We start from the raw sequence: 21,028 nt of genomic DNA on the forward strand, positions 1-21,028 counted from the left end.
TCCCCAGAAATTAAAAATTTTTTTTGGGTCACTTCTATTTTTGCAATCATTTCTAAAAGGCACATTTCTTATTTAAGGACATTGTCCAGCATTGTATTAAGATCTCGATGAATACCTTAGACTATATTCTAGTGAAAGAGCCAAGATAACAATTGCTGACACTGACTCATTCTCAAGGTCCCAGCAAGTTGGTGAGATGTCTTTCTTACAGGTGTCTAGCTTACAGGTCTGTGTAAGAACACATAATTGATAAAAAGATAATTAACCCACTATTTGCAGTAGTAGTAGGAAAAAAAGGTAAAAAAGTCAGAAAGAGAACAACTTTGAGCCAGTGAATCAAAGCCATTTGTTCTGTGGATATACATTTGTGTGCTCAGTCGTGTCCGACTCTTTAAGACCCATGGACTGTAGTCCACCAGGCTCCTTGTCCATGGGATTCTCTGGGCAAGCATACCAGGGCAGGGTGCCATTTCCTCCTCCAGGAGAATCTTCCCAATCCAAGGACTGAACCCACCTCTCCTGCATTGGCAGACAGGTTCTTTACCACTGAGCCACCTGAGAAGCCCTCTGTGGATTCACAGTGACTTGTATACCCATAAAAGTGAGCTCCTTGGTAGCTAGAGACCACAGCAGCAAGGGCAATGGATAGACAGATTTTGTGAATTGAACCTTTAGAATTTTCCCAGGAGACTGGAAAGACGTTAAAATGAATAGCTAAGTGGACCCACAGTCTGTAAACACTCCCAAACCACAAATACCCATCTCCAAACATAAGCAAAGGCAGGCTCACCCAGAGCTCTCCATACCTGACTTGGCAGTGATCCAGAGTGATGACGCCATACAAAAAGACAAACAATCCAATGAAGGCAGCTGGGAAGAGCATGCCGGTGTACCAGCCCAACCAGGCAAAATACAACCCAATCTTCTCTCCAAAGTACCGCCTGTTTATGATATAAAAGTCTTGCCAATTATAGTGAAGTGTTTATAGTCAGGCATTCTGACACTTTGACCAGTCATTTTACTTTGTGGTAGCCTTACTGGTAACCATACAGACAAATTAAGCCAAGAGAATGGAATGTTTGACCAAATCTAGGCTCTAGACTTAAACTTCTTTTCCTATTACTCTAAAAAAGAAATAGTATGAACCCTTTCATACAAGAACATGATCATACACAAGCTTGTTCTGAAAACATAGGATAAACCCAGTTCATTCAGCAAATTATGTATAATACTGTTAATTATGAGGAATCAGGGGAATCTGAAGACTTGGTGCCAACATATAATATTTTTGCCATTTCTGAGTGTGTGTTTGTTAATGTATGTATTATATATATATTTTAAGACTAGTAAACAAAATTACTGCAAAAACCTTTAAACACCCCCTTTTAATAGTCTGTAGTTTTATAAGATGTTTACAATGCTAGAATCATAAGCTATCACTAATAAAGAACTCTACTGAGACTCAGTATGAATCAATACTGAGAGCAACTTTCCCTTTTAAGTGAGGACTTTTCACAGGCATCAACATCTACCTCTATAAATATTTTTCTGAGACTAACCAGTCTGCCTACTGCCCTGTGGTCTGTGAAGTTTGAAAGTGTCCAGGGAATTCTTTGTTTTTTATTCCTTAAATATTATTATTGTGTTTTCTATCTCACATTTCATAACTTAGAGCTTAATTATTTCTTAGTCCAGTGTAAGAAGTTTCTAATTATTTTTTATTCTCATTTTAGACAAATGTTGACAAATGTTGACCATCTGTCTCTGAATACTGTCTGCTGCTCTCCTCCAAACAATGGCTCCTAAAAATCATGAATTATTTATCATATCTCCTACTATGTCTCAACAGAAACCTTCCTCTTTCAGAAGACTTTTACAGCATATATTCATATACACATAAATTCATTTATTCATTCAACAAATTAAAAAACACCTGCTCTATGCCAAATACTGTGCTAAGGGCTGAGAATACAATGGTGAGCAAAATAAGCTTGGTCCCTACTCCTCTGAAGCTTGCGGGTGACAGAGGAGACATATATAAATCAATTAAAGAAATAAGCTTCTAGTTACAAAACCGGGAAAAGAGAGGAGAGGGACACAGTGCAATAAGCATGTATAACAAGGCAATCTGGCAAATTTAGCCAGGGAAGACTTCTTCCCTGAGGCGGTGACTGTTGTGCTGATGAATGAAAGTTCACTAGGTAGGGTTAGGGATAGAGTCTTTCCAGCAGAGGAAACAGAGGCCCTGTGGTAGGAGTGATGTTGGTGAAATAAGGGCAGTGTGGCTGGAACACTGACAACAAGAAATGGACTGGGACTTCCCTGATTGTCCCGTGGTTATGACTTTTCCTTCCAATGCAGGAGGTACAGGTTTGATCCCAGGTTGGGGAGCTAATGCCTCGCAGCCAAAAAACCAAAACATAAAACAGAAACAATATTGTAAAAAAAAAATTCAATAAAGACTTTAAAAATAGTCTGCATTAAAAAAGAAAAAAACTTTAATTAAAAAAAAAGTAGGCTGTTGAGGTAGGCAAAGGCCAAGCCTTGATGGGCCTTGCAGACCATACATTGACTTTTGTCCTGAGAAAATTGAAAAATGGTGAAAGGATTTTAGCCAGTCCAGCCTCTTGGACAGCAAGGAGATCAAACCAGTCAATCCTAAAGGAAATCAACCCTGAATATTCATTGGATGGACTGATACTGAAGCTGAAGCTCCAATACTTTGGCCACCTGATGTGAAGAGCCAACTCACTGGAAAATACCTAGATGCTGGGAAAGATTGAGGTCAGGAGGAGAAGGGGGCAACAGATGATGAGATGGTTGGATGGCATCACTGACTCAATGTACATGAGTTTGAGCAAACTCTGGGAGATAGTGAAGGACAGGGAAGCCTGGTGTGCTGCAGTTCATGGGGTTTGCAAAGAGTTGGACAGAACTTCGTGACTGAACAACAAGAAGGGACATGACCAGATTCACATTTTGTCTCCAGGGTAGAGAATGATATGGAAGTGCCAGAGATGAAAAAGGAAGACAGGTAGAGGAAAACAGTCATAGTCCAGGTCACAGGTGAAGGCAATAGTGGCAGAGGAGGTACTCAGTGTGATTTGAGAGATGTGGAGGAAGCAAAATCTAGATATAGGGGAGGAACTATTTAAGATATGTGATTCCCCAGTTGCTCAACATCATTCCATTCAAATCTTGCTTGTGTTTTTCATGCCCCTTCTCCTTGGCCAACACCAATCCCACTGCTCTTCTAGGCCTCAGCTCTATGGAGCCTTACACAGGGGCACTGGCCCATATCCATCCTTCCATTTTTCTTAATTGCTGTCAAACTTTTGGCCTCTATCACACGTTACCAAATTATGCAGAGCCTTGTTTTCCAGTTGTTTCAAGTTTTCAGGGCTGGTTTTCTTGAAGGAAAGCATGAATTTCTCAAAGCCAGAGACCATGGGTTCTCTGTCTTTGCCAATGGTACTTAGTTTTGTACTAGGAACACAATGGATAGTTAATTAATACTCATCGAAAAATTGCAAAATCTTAATCAAGAAACTGTCATGGATGGGAGATGCTTTGCCAGGACTGACTTTGATTTTTTCCCCCCTTCTATTCTATCACATATTGAGACTGGTCAGAAGTAAATGGTCTCATCTCAGAAAACATTTTTCACTCTCTCAGGTCATGTGGATCATTTGTTACTCATACCCAGAAGGGGCCACAATTCATCAATGTCATTGGGTCAACAGGAGTAAACCCTTGTAACAAGGACTCTGGAAGGAAGAATGACTACCCAGGGAGATGAAATGTAAGGTGAGTTGTCTTATTATTTCATTTTCCTCTGGGCTCATTTTTTAAGGGCTCAGGGAAAAGTGATATTAATCCACCTAGTCTAAGAAATAAAGTATGATTTTCTTTTTAATAAGGAATCAGTGAAGTGTGGATTGTCATTACCCAATCTGAATTATCAGTCTCTAAACAGAATAAATACTGCCATGGCAGAATGTTGGGCATATATAGACCATTAAAGAACAATCAATGAATGATTATCTCAAGTTAAAAGCAGATACTTTTTTGACCTGTAGGATTAAAACAATCTTTAAAGGTTATTAGTTTGAAATGAAAATTAAAGTAAGCCTAAAATTTATTAGAATGACAGCACCCTCTGTTTCCTATTTGCCTAAGAGTTACTAATAGTCCATTGTCATTAATACATGTAAGCGGTGTTACCTCTCAACAATTGTTGTTGATACTCTGTCACTAACAGTCACGTGGGTGATGAGCTTCTTACGGAATCCTGTGAGAGGCCTGGTTTAATCTCACACACCCCTTTCTAAGTCCCTTTTAGAGGAAACACCAGCCTTGGCAGGAGGAGGTCAGGTTTACCAAGAACAATCCATGTCCTCTGATGAGCTGCCCTCTTGGGAAGAAGCCAGATTTGAGTGTCGGCTGTGCATCTCAGTTTGTTTTTTGCCCAGTGTTGGCTTGTCCCAGCTCACAGTCTGCCCTAATTATTCTGCATAAGCTTTATATTTACAGCCGGTTAAGAACTCACCTTACAAGATCCAAAGGCTGGTATTTATACCACACACCCCAGGACGCCCAGCACTCATAGAGCAGATGTCGGTGGTTTACCGCTCCGTGGGTTCTGATGGAGTTTTTACTTCTGTAACTTCCCTGGATAAAAACACCATGGCCAGTGAGGTAATACCCACAAAAGCCAAGAGCAAAAACTGATAGTAATGCTAGTTCTTTTTGTTTTTATCTTTTTAAGGTAGTGAAGATACTCTGTATGATACTATAATTGTAGATGCATGTGTATTATACATTTGTTTAAACTCATAGAATGTATGGAATACAACACCAAGAGTAAGCCCTAAAATAAACTATGAACTTTGGTTGGTTATGATGGTTCAATGTAGAGTCATTAATTAAAACAAATGTTCCCCTCTTATGGGGGATACTGGGAGAAGCTATACATGTAGGGAGCTGTAATACTAGTTTTTATGGCAAGAGTAGCAATAGGGATGATATAAGGATAGATCCATTCTATTGAAGGGAAAAGAGTAGGATTAGTTATTCTGGACATAATTTTGATGTTGATGCCATGCAGTAAAAAGCCCATGCTTGCTGGAATCAGGCAGGTCTGAACTGAGTTAAAATTCAGTTCTGTTACTTTTTAGCTAGGATATCTTAAACTCTCTGAGCCTTGGATTCCCAGTTCATAGTGGAACTAACAACATCTGCCTCATTAGGTTTCTTCTGTGATTTGAATGAACAGAGCATCTTGCTCAGAGGCCATGCCCAAGACTTAGGAGTTCTCTTTCCTACTTGTCTCAAGACTAAAGTATCGATAGTTGGTAAACAGCTGGTCACATGGCCTTGTGACCAAGGGCAGAAAATTTTACAATGTAAGAGTTGTAAGTCACCTCAAGTTTACAATAATTCAAATATAATTTGACATCCTCATGGAACAAATGAGGATACCATGGGTCAGAGGAGTAGGCTTTTTTTTTTTTAAGTTCAGTTAGTGTTAATGCTAGTTTCAACAACAGAAAAGGTATGCTGTCTGGAGGTAAATTATTGACATTTTAACTTGAGAAGTCCTTTCTTAGGGGGAAGTGAACAGGCCTGAGAGACAAGGAACTCACTCAGGTTCTAGTCTCAGCTCAGCTACCAACTCACTCCATAACTGGGGGTGGGCTAAGCTTTCTCTAAACCTCTATTTAAGTTTTCACCATAAAACAAGGCAACAGGAGCTGCCCTTCTTGCCTCTGAAGGTTGTTATGCGGTCAAATACTATAATAAGGTTAAACTGAGAGCAAAAGTCAAAAGAGCGATTATGTTATTACTGCAGCTGCAATTACTAACTGAAAAATCCTCTTTTCATACAGTGCAGGGATTTAGCAAGATATGAAAACCACAGAGAAGACCTGGAGTTATTCTGGGGTTTCACAGTTGCATCTCCTCAGATATCGGCAAGCCCATACCCACTCGTCTGCATAGAGACTCTGTTCACCCACAACTGCTCAACACTGCCCTTACTGTGGGCAAGGGGTAGGCAGTGGGAGAATGCAGTTCTCACTGAAACCCTTTATTGGGGGCAATGCCAACTAATAACCACATGGTATTATGGTTTTTCCAGTGGTCATGTATGGATATGAGAGTTGGACTGTGAAGAAAGCTGAGCGCCGAAGAACTGATGCTTTTGAACTGTGGTGTTGGAGCAGACTCTTGAGAGTCCCTTGGCCTGCAAGGAGATTCAACCAGTCCATTCTAAAGGACATCAGCCCTGGGATTTCTTTGGAAGGAATGATGCTAAAGCTGAAACTCCAGTACTTTGGCCACCTCATGAGAAGAGTTGACTCATTGGAAAAGACTCTGATGCTGGGAGGGATTGGGGGCAGGAGGAGAAGGGGACGACAGAGGATGAGATGGCTGGATGGCATCACCGACTTGATGTATGTGAGTCTGAGTGAACGCCAGGAGTTGGTGATGGACAGGGAGGTCTGGCGTGCTGCAACTCATGGTGTCGCAAAGAGTCGGACACAACTGAGCGACTGAACTGAACTGACTGTGCTAATCCTCTGGGGACAGGTGTCTTTTGAGTTCAGAAACATCTGTGTGTGGCTTGAGAAAACTTTTATGTCAAAATGTTTGCTTCTATCACACAAAAGGTTTCATGACTGTCTGTTAATATGGTCTTGGATCAAAGCCTCTAGTTTTCTTAATGAAAGAGGTTTTAAAAGTTTCACTGAATACTCTGTGGTGACCTCAACACAAAAAAGAGGGAATTTATGTATCCGTATAGATGATTCATTTTGCTGTATAGTAGAAATAAACACAACATTATAAAGCAACTATACTCTAATAAAAAATAATAATAAAAAAAATGGTATACCACCTTCTCCATCCTCCTGGTGTTTAAAATCAAGAGAAGAAACTCCGTAAGCCATATAAGAAATATATTTTGGGAAGACCTGCCATTGCTGGGTAGCTGGAACTGTCCTCCGAGCTGAACTGACAAACTGTTAACATTGTTTCTAATAGAAGATTGTTAAGAAACATTGTTTCTAATAGAAGATTGTTAAGAAAATCTAACAGTAATTTCACCTTGCCACTGTGTGAGGTCTTAGAGGACACTGGCTATGTTCTCGGTGTCATACTATGACTGGTATGGAGTAGGTACCATGAAAATGACACTAATCTCTCACCAATCATGAGAATTATGGCCCTGAAAACCCATATATGCAAAGAGAATTAGAGGTTAAATTACCATATATGTAAAGATAATTCTGGATTAAATTACCTAAAATCTAGTGGGAAAAATAGAGGTAAGGGTAATTACAGTTACATTTATAAAAGTCCTTATAGATGACAAAGATTGTGCAGTAAATAAGGAGAATATAAAAATTTATACATCTTAAATAAGCAACAATAAATACACTACTATTAATTTCCATTTATCATCTTTTAGTTACTAGAGCCTTCACAAGATGGCTTCCTCCCACTCTTTAAGGATTAGCTATAAATTTTTTGTTGTTGTTGCAGAGACTATATATTTCAGAGACATTTTCCCCCTGGGTCCAGCACGTCATACAAATTTTCAATGCCTCTTTAATTTTATGACTTGGAGTCCCTCAGCCATTCTTCTAAATTCATGCTGAGTGACTCTTGATTCGAGTACTCTTGCAGTTACATAAAAAAGATATGGAGAAATAAATCTGTGCTGGGCGAGAGATGTAACAATGCAAGTAGGGCCTCCCCATCTATTCACTGAACAAATTAGATTCATTCTAAACAAATGTCCTATCAATGAACGCAATTAATGACTATCCCCAGAAGCTGATTTATTAACAAGGAATTGACAGAGAAGGAGAAAAGGCAGGACAATACCTCATGCAGAGGAAATGCAGCTTCATAGGAGCCATTAGTAAGCAAACGATTCAGACCTACAACAATAAAAAAGTCCAAAGTGAATCCATACTGAGTTTAAATCCTCCTAATGTAAAAGTAATGTAAGGGTCATACTTTTTGGAGAAAACAACCTATATCTTCAAAAGTAGTTCAAATACTTTTGGGGGACAACAGTTTAGAAAGTTTTTCTATCTGCTAGGAAACTAGAAACAAAGACTAGAAAATCAAGTTTTCAAATAGGAAAAACATGATGAAGCATACCTAGCATAGGGCTTGGCATAGAGAAGGGAGCGCGCTGGGAGAAGTGGATGAATTAATCACGCCAAAAAGATGACTTTCCACCTGAGCTCTCCTATTTTCATCCAGAAGCTTCAATATGGATGAAGCCAACTCCTTTGCATTGGGCTAGTGGGATGACTTTGGAAAGTCCTCTTGTTCTCAGCCCTCAACTGTCTCATCCATAAGGTGGGGGAAGGATATTGGACATGTGGATTTGCAATGGTTTTATTGGTCAGGTATAAACCACAGTTTCCACCCACACTTAAGGGGAAGGGATTACACATTCAGGAGTCACCCCCAGCCTGTGTCTATCACAGGTTTATGAATTTGATTTTTTTCTTTCAAAGAATCAGCTTTTGGTTTCATTTATTCTTCTCTATTTTTTCCATTTCATTGATTTCTTCTGATTTTTATTATTTCATCTACCAACTTTAGACTACTTTAATTTCCTTCCCTACCCCCTAGTTTCTTAAGGTAGGAGAGGTCATTAATTTGGGACCATTTCTTTTCCTATATACGCATATGGTGCTATAAATTTCTCCCTGTACTGCACACTTTTTGATACACTGTTTTTTCACTTTCACTGAATATGGCAACTTTCTGATTTCCCTTTTGATTTCTCTCATCCATGAGTTATTTAAAAATATATTATTTAGTTTTAAATATTTGTAAGTTTTCCAGAGATGGTCTTATTGATATCTAATTTAATTCCACTGTGGTCAAAGAATTTTTGTTTTGTTTTATGTTCCTCAAGTATGGTCTCTTGGTAATACTCTGTGTTTACTTAAAAAAGTTGGGTATTCTGCTGCCAGTGGTAGAGTGGTCTAAAAGATCAATTAATTTCATTGATAATGTTTAGGTCTTCTAACCTCCACTGATTTTCTGTCTACTTGTTCCATTAATTATTGAAAAAGTGGTATTGAAACCTCTGACTATAACTGTGGACTTGCCTATTTCTCTTAGCAGTTCTATCAGTTTTTACTTCGTAGTTTGAAGCTTTGTTATTAAGTGCATAAACATTTAGGATTTCTATGTTTTCCAGATGCACTGACTCCATCATTTTAGAATAGCCTTCTTTATCCCCAGTAGTAGTCTTCGCTCTGAAATCTATTTTGTCTGATGTCAGTTTAGGCCTTTCAGCTTTCTTTTGGTTCGCACAGTATATATCTTTTTTGATTCTTTTACTTTAAGCTATTTGTGTCTTTAAAGAGTGTTTTTTGCATGCAGCAAAAAAAAAAAAATAGGTCTTGCTTTATTATTTAATGTCAACTTCTGAATTCTGGATTGGGATTTTCAAACCATCTATATTTAATGCTTATTGAATTATGAGGTGCTCTACTAGTCTCATTGGAAATCCCTTTGGGTTGTTCTTTCTCTGGCCTTGGGTAGCTTTCTGATGTGTGTACTAATCAGTACTCTAAATACTTGCAGAGGCTCTCTGCAGATCTTTAGGGTTCTCTGTGAAGCTCTCTGTTTTCTGGTGTGTTGCCCTGTGAACTCTGGCTGCCTTGGTCTCCCTGGATTCTCAGCAGCATCTTTTCAACTTGGGGAGTCTACTAGGTTCAGTGCGGGTTCTTTTTCCCTCTGTTGCTGTCTAGAAATCATCTCAAGATAGTAAGCTGAGGCAACTGTAGGGTTCACCTCATTTGTTTTCTGTCTCTCAGGGATCCCTGTTCTTGGCTGCCTAGTGCTCAGTGTCTTGAAAATAGTTGTCTCATACTTTTTGTCTTTTCTGATTGTTTCAGGTGGGAGAGTAATCTTGTGCCTGTTACTCCATCTTGGCCAGAAGTGGAAATATGTTTTGATCTTTAAAGTTTCTCTCAGATCAAGATACTACTTCCTAAAATGTACTTCAAAGAAGATGACTGGAAGGATGTCTCTCAAGCAACTTTTTGATAAGTGCTTTCCATGTTTCAGATCCTGATTAGAGGCAAGAGGCTTAGCCTAACTGGAAAATGAAACATGCACCAATTCACTTTTTATTGATGGAGGATCAATCAATGTTTAGGTACTTTTAATCATGGTAACATGATTAAATGTATTTTAAGGTGCTTTGACATTAACTCTAAATGCCTAAGAAAGACAGCTGAAGTATAAATATCCGTAGGGCTTTGTTTAGCACAGAGGAGGCCCTCGATAAATACCTTTGTAATGAATGAATAAATGATTGATTATGTAGAAAACTTTGACTTCCTGGAGCTTCTATAAGAATTCTACATATATCATCAATCACTTTCAAATATTCCAGATAATAACAAAAGATTCACAGGGACCTAATAAGAGACTTCTGATGATGAAATTCTCGTGTGAATTTGTGATAATTTATCAAAGTCCTGAAAAATGAGAAAACAGTTAATATTAAAAGTCTTCCCCTTTAAGCATCAGTTTTGAAACTATGAATTAATATCAAGATTTATTTTTTGTACTTATACTGTTAAATAAGTCTTTTTTATCTATTAATTGCTCTATTTTGAAAATGGAATTCACTAGGTTTGATTTTCGGAGTTGTAATAATCTCAGAGTGAATATTGTGGTAGTTTTTCACTCCACTGAAATACCCTCATAAATCATGTCTACAAACCATATTTTTGTATCATCTCTAATCCATGTTGACCCATGCAAGATGCACTTTCAGAAAGAGTTTCAGCCAGATAATAACATAAGATAAACATTAATTCTATTGATGGATTAAATTGTCTTATAACATGTTTCTTTTAATTATGAAACTGAAGATGATAATGAAACATTGGGTCAACAGAACATTTATATTTGAACTTCAAATTTTTCATCATAATGTCTGATCCTTGGTTAGTAATTTACTTTGTAGTTGGTTATTTCTAACTAGACATTTTTTCAGTTCCTCACTGACTTTCAAAGCACTGGGGTTCTTGATAGAATTCTTCTTTCATCAAATAAGAGAAAATTTTACAACAATCATTTCTTACTAGTACTACATTTCCTGTGTTTTTTCAGAACATTTACAAATCATTCTCTCTGCCCTTTTTCTGTCTCCATCTTGACGAGCTATAAAAATAACCCACATTTTTAGCTGCAAAAATTTAAGCACAATAATTGCTGTATGGCCTCACTGCATAGTCTTTGATTGTGTAAGAATTCTGATGGTTAGACGCTGATCATGTTTAAAAGATTTTCAATTTGGTTCAACAAGCAATCTGCCTGTATGCCAGATACTGTCCTAGGCAATGATGATACAAAGACAAATAAGGCAACTCATTTATAATTGAGAAGCTTATTATCTAGACTAGCAGTTTTTAACTGCAGATTCTCAACACCCTAATATATTATGAGTTGTGAGGTGTGCTAATATTATACTACCAATACTAGTGAAGAGACTGGTTTTAAAAATTCTTTGCATGCTATGAAATAATCCAGAAGAGCTACTGCCCTAATCATTTCACTTCTACTCACTTGTTTTCTAGTATGTTCCTGATATGCTGTTAACCAAGAAAAGGTTGAAAAAAAGTATGTGTAGCATATCTTAAGTTTGTTTAAAAAAAATCACATGGACAAATGAGGTATAAAGATGAAGAGAGTAATTAATGTAATATTTAAGTTATTCAGTACACAAAATGTTAACATTGGTTCTCTTTAGTTGGTAGAATTTTCATTGTCATTGAAAGTAAATAATTCAAGATAATAAAAGAAGAGTTGTACATGGCTAATTACCATATAGACTGCAAAAATAATTTCCATAGGAATTCAGAAGAAGAAAAGACTCCTCTGAGCTGGAGTGGCTATGGAGGACATTATGAAGAGGATGTGTCTCAAGGATGGATGACTGCTGCAGAGAATTTAAGGACGTGCTAACCCATAACCCTATGTAAGTCAAGAAAGTCCTAAATCTGGCTCAATGTCACCATACCCACCTACACTGACTCTCACTGAACATAATATTCCAGGTGTATTCAGATCTGGACCAGGTATCTGATTCTCCCTATTATATTTTAATTTACACAGCTTGCAATCAAAGTAGTCTTTGGCAGCTTCCCCATACTAGTGACTCACACTTGCATTCAACTAAACCTCCCAAGTTTGTCCCTCTTTATGATGTGTTGAGTAATATTTCTCCCACACGGTGCCAAGATAGCTATTTTGCTGAATTTGAGTATAGCACTTAACATCTACAAACTATTGAAAGTCATCTCTCAGATGTGGCTGAGATTTCCAGATCACTGAGCTCTTTCAGGATCCTAACTCCAAGTGACTAACATAATGCATCCTTCCAGTCTCCACTCCACCTGAAAGCCTGATGAGCAAACTGTTTAGGCTCTGTGCCAGTTATCAGTTGACTGCTCCTTAGCTTTGCAGTAATGCAGTTCGACCCTGTAAATATTTCTCATTTGCCAGATGCTGCAATGTTAAGCTTTGTCAGTAGAAGGCCCTAGAGGGACAGTAGGGCAGGGAGGAGTTTGTTTTCCTGGTACTAGTATGCTCCTCCCAGCAGGCTTCTGCAACTCATAGCTTCTGTGGAACCCGGCACGTGTAGTTCATGGTAGCCAGAAGCCCTGGGATCTCCTCAAGGGCAGGTGGGCCTTTGAACAGCTTCATAGGATGATGACGCTGGGCAACAACTCCCAGTGAAGGGGTTCCTTTGGAACCCCTCTAGCCAGCTTCTCCCAGAACTTGAGAGGGCGGATTCACAGAGAATCCTGCTGGCACAGAAACCCGAGCAAACTGCTCTGCCGCGCAGTGATCCACAACTGCCCCCCTTCTAACAAGGTCTCCATCTCAGCTTTGTTGTGGGGCATCTTCTCTTCTATTCTTTAGAATTCTTCTTGCTCTTTACTAGTCAGTCCTCTGTTACTCCAAATCTCCATCACAATTAATTATTTACATTAACTTTTCCTGTTTCAGGAAAAGTTATCAAACTGATAGTTCAGTTGGTAAAGAATCCACCTGCAATGCAGGAGACCCCAGTTCAATTCTTGGGTTGGGAAAATCCACCGGAGAAGGGATAGGCACCCACTCTAGCATTCTTGGGCTTCCCTTGTGGCTCAGTTTGTAAAGAATCCACCTGCAATGAGGGAGACCTGGGTTGGGAAGATCCCCTGGAGAAGGGAAAGGCTACCCACTCCAGTATTCTGGCTTGGAGAATTCCATGGACTGTATAGTCCACGGGGTTGCAGAGTTGGACACAACACAGCAACTTTCATTTTCACTCTCCTGTTCAAATTCTGTGTGATTTTTTAATCTCTTGATTAGACCATGATTGACACAGGTCATCATTCAAAGCATAAATAAAAGTCTTTCTGGGACAGAGATATGGACAAAGCTCCCAAATCTTCCCAGTATATAGTACTCTACTTAATAAGGCAGGAAATTTGGTAATATATTATGGAAAGATTCTCACGCAAATATCCCCAGTGTAATATGTGGAGGTTATTTGCTGGAGGTGGTGATTATTTGGAGAATGTACTTATGTATGGCAGTTCCCTGTGCCTGCTTCTGCATCTTGCCATACACTGGCTCCCTCTTGTCATTAAGGTTTTAGTTCAAATTCCAGCTTCTTAGAAGAGCATTCCCTGACCATGCCATCTCAGCATGATCTCTACCCCCTAGTCAATCTCTATAACATCATCCATTTCAATTTCTTCATGTTATGTACTGTATTTACTTATTTATTGTCTGTTCTTAACGTCTTGAACATACACTTCAGGAGAGAACTGTGCTCATCTCCCTAACATCTTGCTCAGTGGCTGGCGCACAATGCATGCTCAGTCACTTCAGTTGTGTCTGACTCTCTGCGATCCTGTGGACTGTAGCCCGCAAGGTTCCTCTGTCCATGGGATTCTCCAGGCAAGAATACTGGAGTGGGTTGCCATGCTCTCCCTCCAGGGGATCTTCCTGACCCAGGGATGGAACCGGGGTATCTTACATCTCCTGCATTGGCAGACAGGTTCTTTACCACTAGCACCACCTGGGAAGCCCACCTGGCACATAATGGGCACTCCTTAAATATCTGTTGAATTGAGAGCACTTTTCCATGGTCTAAGATAAATGAGATGATGTGTTATCTTTTAAAAAGCAATCTATTAAGGTTTCACACTTCTGAGTTATCCATCAAGGAACTGTGCAGTTAGAGGTTTTATAAATCACAAGTATTTCTAGAATTGATATCAATGTAATAAAACCAAAGGGAAAAGTCTGTAATCCTCCAAATCAAATGTAACTTGTTATACTGATATACTACTTACCAATTTTGTTTTTTCCTTCTTCATACTTTATTCTTTGTAAAATATGATGTACAATTCTACTTCTTGTGGCATTGTTGAAGAAAGTGTCTTTGTTGTGTATGATGAAGCTGTACACACATATTGAAAACACAAGTTAAGGATTAATTGGAGCTGAGGGATCTAATCTTTGATATAATTTGGTGTGACTTAGAGAGCTATGTCTTCCATCTGTCACAGAGACGGTAAGTCTGGAATAGCATGAGGAATCCCCCCCACCCCAAGATCACACCAGAGGCAAGAGGCTCATGAATCTTAGCAGTTTTGGTTCTCAACCTCCCAGTCATTTACATCATTATGTTAGGAAAGGGCTGGAGCTAACTACAATTAAGAAACTTGCAACTAATAGCAAGTCCATGCATCCTGTTTTTTCCCTCAGTAAGGTCAACAGATAAATTCAACTAAAAATTCATTTTGCTTTTATCTCCTTTTGTATTCCACTTCATCCTCTCCCATGTCATAATCACATGATTTTTCAGGAATTTTAACATCTGAAACTGGCTTGGGAGATGGACACAGGTCTTAGGTAATCACTCTGGCCTGGCTCAGGGCTGAGTCACTAGAAACGGCCTCTGTCCGTTCCTTTCCCACCTTCTCTCCTGGATGGACCACCACTCTTCTAGAGCACATACTTAAGACTGCTTCTCTCTCAGCCAAAGGCCCATCCAGCCTCCATTGTTTCTCACAGGACTCATGAACACACACACACACAACACTGTGTAGGTATTCCTACCCTGAGCCAACAGACAGAGCTTCCAGGACCACACAATGCAGCATGAAATGGCCAGGTCCTCCTACCCAGTAATGGGTTAAATGGTCGAATATGAGAGATACTGTAAGTATAATTACTTCATAAATTATAGTTTATTACCTCAGCAGACTTTTATAGTATGTTGCGTGAATTGGACACTATGTAAGGCTTATCAATAGTGGCAGTCATCACCCTCAAAACTCAACTCAGAAGTCATTTTCCTCAGCAGATCTCCCAACCCCTCCAACCACTCTTCTGCCCTCCAAGGAGTTTACTATTCATTCTCTCCTCTAAGCTATTTCTTATCTTGCAAACACATCAATTTACTGATCATTCTGTATAGTCATGTATTTATTTTCATTAATGAAATCAGTAAATGGTTATGGAGAACACTCTATAGGGTAATGATTATCCAGTGGAAAATAAAGCAGACACAATCTTTGACCTTGAGAGGCTTACAGTCTAGTGGGAAAGATAAACGACAAAGGAAAGGAACATGAGGCAGATATGGGCAGAATCAACCTCCTTATTCATGCCTTTTCCCACATAAGACCAAAGGCTGAATTGTAATAATTTCTGTAGCCCCAGGAGCTAGTGAGTGGCTGCTGCTGCTACTGCTAAGTCACTTCAGTCTGTGCGACCCCATAGACCGCAGCCCACCAGGCTCCCCCGTCCCTGGAATTCTCCAGCAAGAACACTGGAGTGGGTTGCCATTTCCTTCTCCAATGCATGAAAGTGAAAAGTGAAAGTGAAGTCGCTCAGTTGTGTCCGACTCTTAGCGACTCCATGGACTGCAGCCTACCAGGCTCCTCTGTCCATGGGATTTTCCAGGCAAGAGTACTGGAGTGGAGTGCCCTTGCCTTCTCCAAGTGAGTGGCTAGTACACAGAAAAGGTATAGGTTTTTGAATAGCAGTAAGAGAGGGTTTGTGTGAATTTATATTGGAAATTGCTATTAATTTTTAAAAAATAAGATGAATTCTTGGGAGTTACTCAAGTCATCTAGATAAAACTGGCCTACACAAAGAGTGGTCCAGGCATGGGGTTTGACTGTGGAACAGAATTGAGAATGTGAGGTTGGGATAAAGGAGAAAAAAGTCAGATAATATGAAGACAAAATGTAAATCACATGAATGGATTTTTTGGATAAGAGCTTTCTGTTCACTTCTATTGCACTTCTCTTATATTCTGTTATGGAATTTACTTCTCAGAATAAAGTAACTTGACTTGATACAGGAGAGATAAATGCTATGTGGGTAAATGGGAAAGCAGCAGCATTTATCTTATCTCTTCTTTAGGGTTGTCTGAAAACATTTTATGGCGTCAAAGGGGAAGAGGGGAAAACTGAGAGTTACAGCAAATGTAGTTCCTTTTCTTATTCTCCTCTGCTTTTTCACCTTATTTGAGATAGACTATTACATTTTAACACCCATAAAGATATCATAAAGAAGTAGACAATAAATAAAAAAGTCCGTTTTGACTTACAATTTTAGATAACTGAAAGCTGATAAGCACAACCATGCTTGACAAGACAATTCTGGGCTAAAAGACCGTGTCTCTTGCTCCTCCATTAAATGATTTTCTGCTTCTTCTTTTTTTTTTTTTTAAATAGCATCGCATTACATTTTGTGAGCTCATGTAATCATTCTCTGTAATAAGCATCACAGGCGAACCTCATAATTCTGTTTTCCTCTCCTTTACATCTAGGTCATACCTGGATCCTAGAGATTCTATAATGGGAACAAATATAGAGAACCTGTGCTGCCAGCCACTAGCTCCAGATATGTTAACTCATGCCATGCTTACAATAACCTGGGAAAAAAGTACTTTATAGCCCCCATATTACAGGAATAGAATCAGACAGGTTAAGTGATATACCCAATGTCACTCTGCTAATAAGGGGCAGAGCCCAGATGTAAACTCAGGCTGTCTGGCTCCAGAGCTCTCATCTTATCCATGCCACTCACTTGCCTCCCTGGGACAAACTTCTGACTCCTGGAGGTCAGCTCTGCTGGAACTGTTCTCCTTGCTTCTTACTTATCCTCAGAGCCCCAGCTCAGGTCATATCTCCCTCCAAAAGTCTTCCCTGACCCCCAACCCTCACCCTCAAAAGTATTATGGTGCTACAAAAAGAGAAGGGAGCATAAAACCATTTCATGGAGGAGGGAGATAAGCTTTTAGTTCCAACATCACTCCTGATTTCCCTTAAGACTTGGAAGTGAGATTGACCTCAACCTGCATCCCAGCTTTGTCACTTACTATGGGGTGTTGGGACCATCCCTCAACTTCCCTGGGTCTCAGTTTCTTCATCTGTGGGATGGGATAAAACTTGAATCATCCTCCAATAAGATTTTTGCAGAATTAGGTGAGATGATGGAGAAGGCAACGGCACCTACTCCAGTACTCTTGCCTGGAAGATCCCATGGACAGAAGAGTCTGGTGGGCTGCAGTTCATGGGGTCGCAAAGAGTCGGACATGACTAAGCGACTTCACTTTCACTTTTCACTTTCATGCATTGGAGAAAGAAATGGCAACCTAATCCAGTAGTCTTGCCTGGAGAATCCCAGGGATGGCGGAGCCTGGTGGGCTGCCATCTATGAGGTCGCACAGAGTTGGACATGACTGAAGTGACTTAGCAGCAGCAGCAGCAGGTGAGATGATGAGCACTGCTGAGCCCTGTTTGGCATTTAATAGGCTCTCAGAGTCAGCTGTTACCACTCTTGTTGTTTATGTAACTTTTATATAGAACTTTTCTGCTTACATGACTTTTCTATATGAGCTTCTTTAGAGCAGGGACTGGCCATGTGCATCTCTATTTCCAGTATTAATACAGGGCTTGGCACATGACAAGCTCTTAAAGTTGGCTCAATGAGAACAAATGAGATCTTCTGGAGACCCCTAGTTAATATGGGGGCCTGCTCCTGTGCTGCTGTGCTTAGTCGCTCAGTTGTGTCCAACTCTTTGTGGCCCCATGGACTTTAGCCCACCAGGCTCATCTGTCCATGGGGATTCTCCAGGCAAGAATACTGGAGTGGGTTGCCATGCCCTCCTCCAGGGGATCTTCCCAAGCCAGGGATCGAACCCAGGTCTCCTGCATTGCAGGCGGATTCTTTACCGTCTGTGACACCAGGGAAGCCCAGTATGGGGGTCTAGGAGACTAAATCTCATCTCATTAGACCGTGACCTCCATGCCTGCTTCCTACTTCATCTTTCCAGCTACCACATGAACCATTCTCTCCATGTTACTTGTCTAAGGATATTCTTGTAGTGCATGGAGCCATCTCACTTTCTCTGTCACTCCTTCAAACTGGAGGGTTAAGAGGAAGAACAGTGATGATGTCCTGCATCATGATTCTCAAGCTTCTCTTAGCCACTTACAAAACAACCCTCTCCAAATGAAATCAGACACAAACACATGCATGCATGTGTTTGTTACACACCCTGTAAGCTGAGCTGTTTGACAAACATAAGACCTGATGCTTAGTCTGTGAGGTATCAGGACTCTTACCCGGGCTTAGAAACTCAGCTCTTCTTTCACACACTGCTGATGGGGCAGCAAACAAGTACAAATTCTATGAGGGTACCTTGACCAGGTCTATCAGAATTATTCATACATCGTCATCACATCTCCTCTGACCTAGCAATTCCCCTCTAAAATTTTATTCTAAAAGTATGCTCACCCACATGGCAAGTAACAGATGTACAAGAATGTTCATCGTGGCATGGTTTACCATAACAAAACTCCAGAAATGATCTAAATAATTCACCAGTGGAGGAGAGGATAAACAAATACTGGTAGAGCTCTGCGATGGAACACTCTGCAGCTATAGAGAGATTAACAATGCTCAGTGCAGATATTAAAAATCTGCAAGATAGTACAGGGCAAAAACAAGGTTCAGATCAGTCACACAGCTATTTGTGTCCAAAATAAAAGTGTATACATGGAAAGAAGTACACAGACATACATAATGACATATATGTTTACCAGTGCATGTACAGAAGGACTATGGAAGGATGTATAGACATCTGGATACACTGGTTGCCTCTGGGAAGGACTAGGTGACTGGGAAGGTAGGAAGGGAACTTCACTGTATACACTTAAGAAATTTTTATCATAAGTACTACCTACAAAAAATGGACATTTTAGAAAAAAGAAAGTTTAAAGGGAAAACTGCAATTTCTCCTCTAGGTCTGTTCTTACTTGCAGAATAAGAACAATTTTCATGGTGAGGAGAGGAATAAACTGCTGAATTGGTGGAGGATCAACTATAGGATTAAGGCTCTAAACATCTATCTCCTTATCCTCCCCACTGGAGTGATTCTATATTACACACGAAGTCATACAATCAGCAATTCAAAAACCAAATGCCTTCCTCCAAATCTTCCCATTCTTTTGTAAAAGGAACCACTGGAAGCCCAGGTCTGCTAATATGCATGCGTGTGTGAAGGGGACTTTCTCGATGCTTCCATCTTGCCCTGTGAAGGAGGCCCTGCTGACCTGCTCACTAAGTACTGCGTGGGCCTGAGCCTGAAGCTCCCACTAACTCCCCTCCAGGGTCTCTCCTCTCCTGCCTTCCCTGGAGGAGAACAGCCCTCCATTTTTACTTGGGGAGGCGCCAATCTCCTTTCCTCCAAAATGGAAGGTTAGGGTTAGGAATATGCTGTGAAACTGAGGTTTAACTCCAAACCTCCTGGGGCTGTGGTCTCTAGAGACCCACTGAATGTTGCAGAAACTGTCCAATTATATCACAGATAAATTTTACTTTTTTCCCTCTAACTTAAAGATTCTGAAAATCAGTTTTATGTTAGAATTATGGTTTCTTTGTAATTGTTACTACTTTGGGGAAAAAAAAGGCAATGAAGAGGTTTTGAAAAATTTGGCTTAATGCCTATTTTATGAAATTTCTGCAACTGGTAAAAATAAACAAGGGTCCTCCAAGGTATGAAAATCTCCATGGTTTAAAACTTCAGGTGGAAACTTTCTCAAAAAGCATTTAACTACCTATAGGTGGTGCTGTCTAATTACGTTAGATTTATAGCTATATTATTGACTTATAAATTAAAAATCTAAGACATACGGTAAAGAAAGAAACAGAACCAGATAATTAATCAGGGTATGCTCTTGGCCCTAGAGTACAGGGGCCTGAAGCAACTGCCCCACTGGGTGTTAGAACCGCTCTGTTCCTGCTGCCCTCCATTTTGAATGGAAGCATCTATTGTAATTATCCTGGGCCCATTGCTCCTTGGGCTTCCCAGGTGGTGCAGTAGACAGATGAAGGTTCAATCCCTAGGTTGGGAGGATACCCTGGAGAAGGAAATGGCCACCCACTTCAGTATTCTTGCCTGGGAAATCCCACAGACAGAGGAGCCTAGTGGGCTACAGTCCATGGGGATGCAAAGAGACAGACATGATTGAGCATGCCCGCATCTCTCCTCATGGTCTATTGGAAACATAACAGGCAGTTAATTTGCTTTTTATATGAACAGGCCTCTTGTCCAAGAAGAACTATCCCTGAAGAGCTGCTTCCAGGGATTCTCATCCTCAACTGAACCTGATGTTGGAACAAAAGATCCTGGACTTTGAGCCTAATGTCATATTGGGTTGAGACCTCTGGGGATCTGGAAATGGGAATGAGCATATTTTCTATGTGGGAAAAACATAAATAAATTTTATGCCAGAAGGAAGGCTCTGGTGGAATGCAAAACAAACAAACAAACAAAAAAAAACAGCCACAACTCCTCCCATTCCTATATACACATCCCTTTGCGATGTGAATTTCTTGCTTCTTCCATTAAGAGGTAGAGTCTCTCTCTTCACCTCTCTGAGTGAGTTTTGTG

The 21,028-nt window shown here is 40.0% G+C and overlaps 1 protein-coding gene across 23 annotated transcripts in view; it reads right to left on the reverse strand.

Moving 5' to 3' along the window:
* Positions 1 to 21,028, reverse strand: part of ANO4 (anoctamin 4) — a 428,567-nt gene that overhangs the window by 79,784 nt on the left and 327,755 nt on the right. For 22 of the 23 annotated variants that reach the window (XM_055575846.1, XM_055575864.1, XM_055575835.1 and 19 more), the window contains 4 exons: positions 14,406 to 14,512; positions 7,891 to 7,946; positions 4,550 to 4,671; positions 807 to 941 (listed from right to left, as the gene is read on the reverse strand). In XM_055575846.1, the coding sequence (XP_055431821.1) occupies positions 807 to 941; positions 4,550 to 4,671; positions 7,891 to 7,946; positions 14,406 to 14,512 (420 nt within the window). The remainder of the gene's footprint in view (positions 1 to 806; positions 942 to 4,549; positions 4,672 to 7,890; positions 7,947 to 14,405; positions 14,513 to 21,028) is intronic. The other variant, XM_055575854.1, reaches the window with a different exon arrangement.

Source organism: Bubalus kerabau, chromosome 1 (assembly GCF_029407905.1).
Source record: "Bubalus kerabau isolate K-KA32 ecotype Philippines breed swamp buffalo chromosome 1, PCC_UOA_SB_1v2, whole genome shotgun sequence".
NCBI lineage: Eukaryota > Metazoa > Chordata > Mammalia > Artiodactyla > Bovidae > Bubalus > Bubalus kerabau.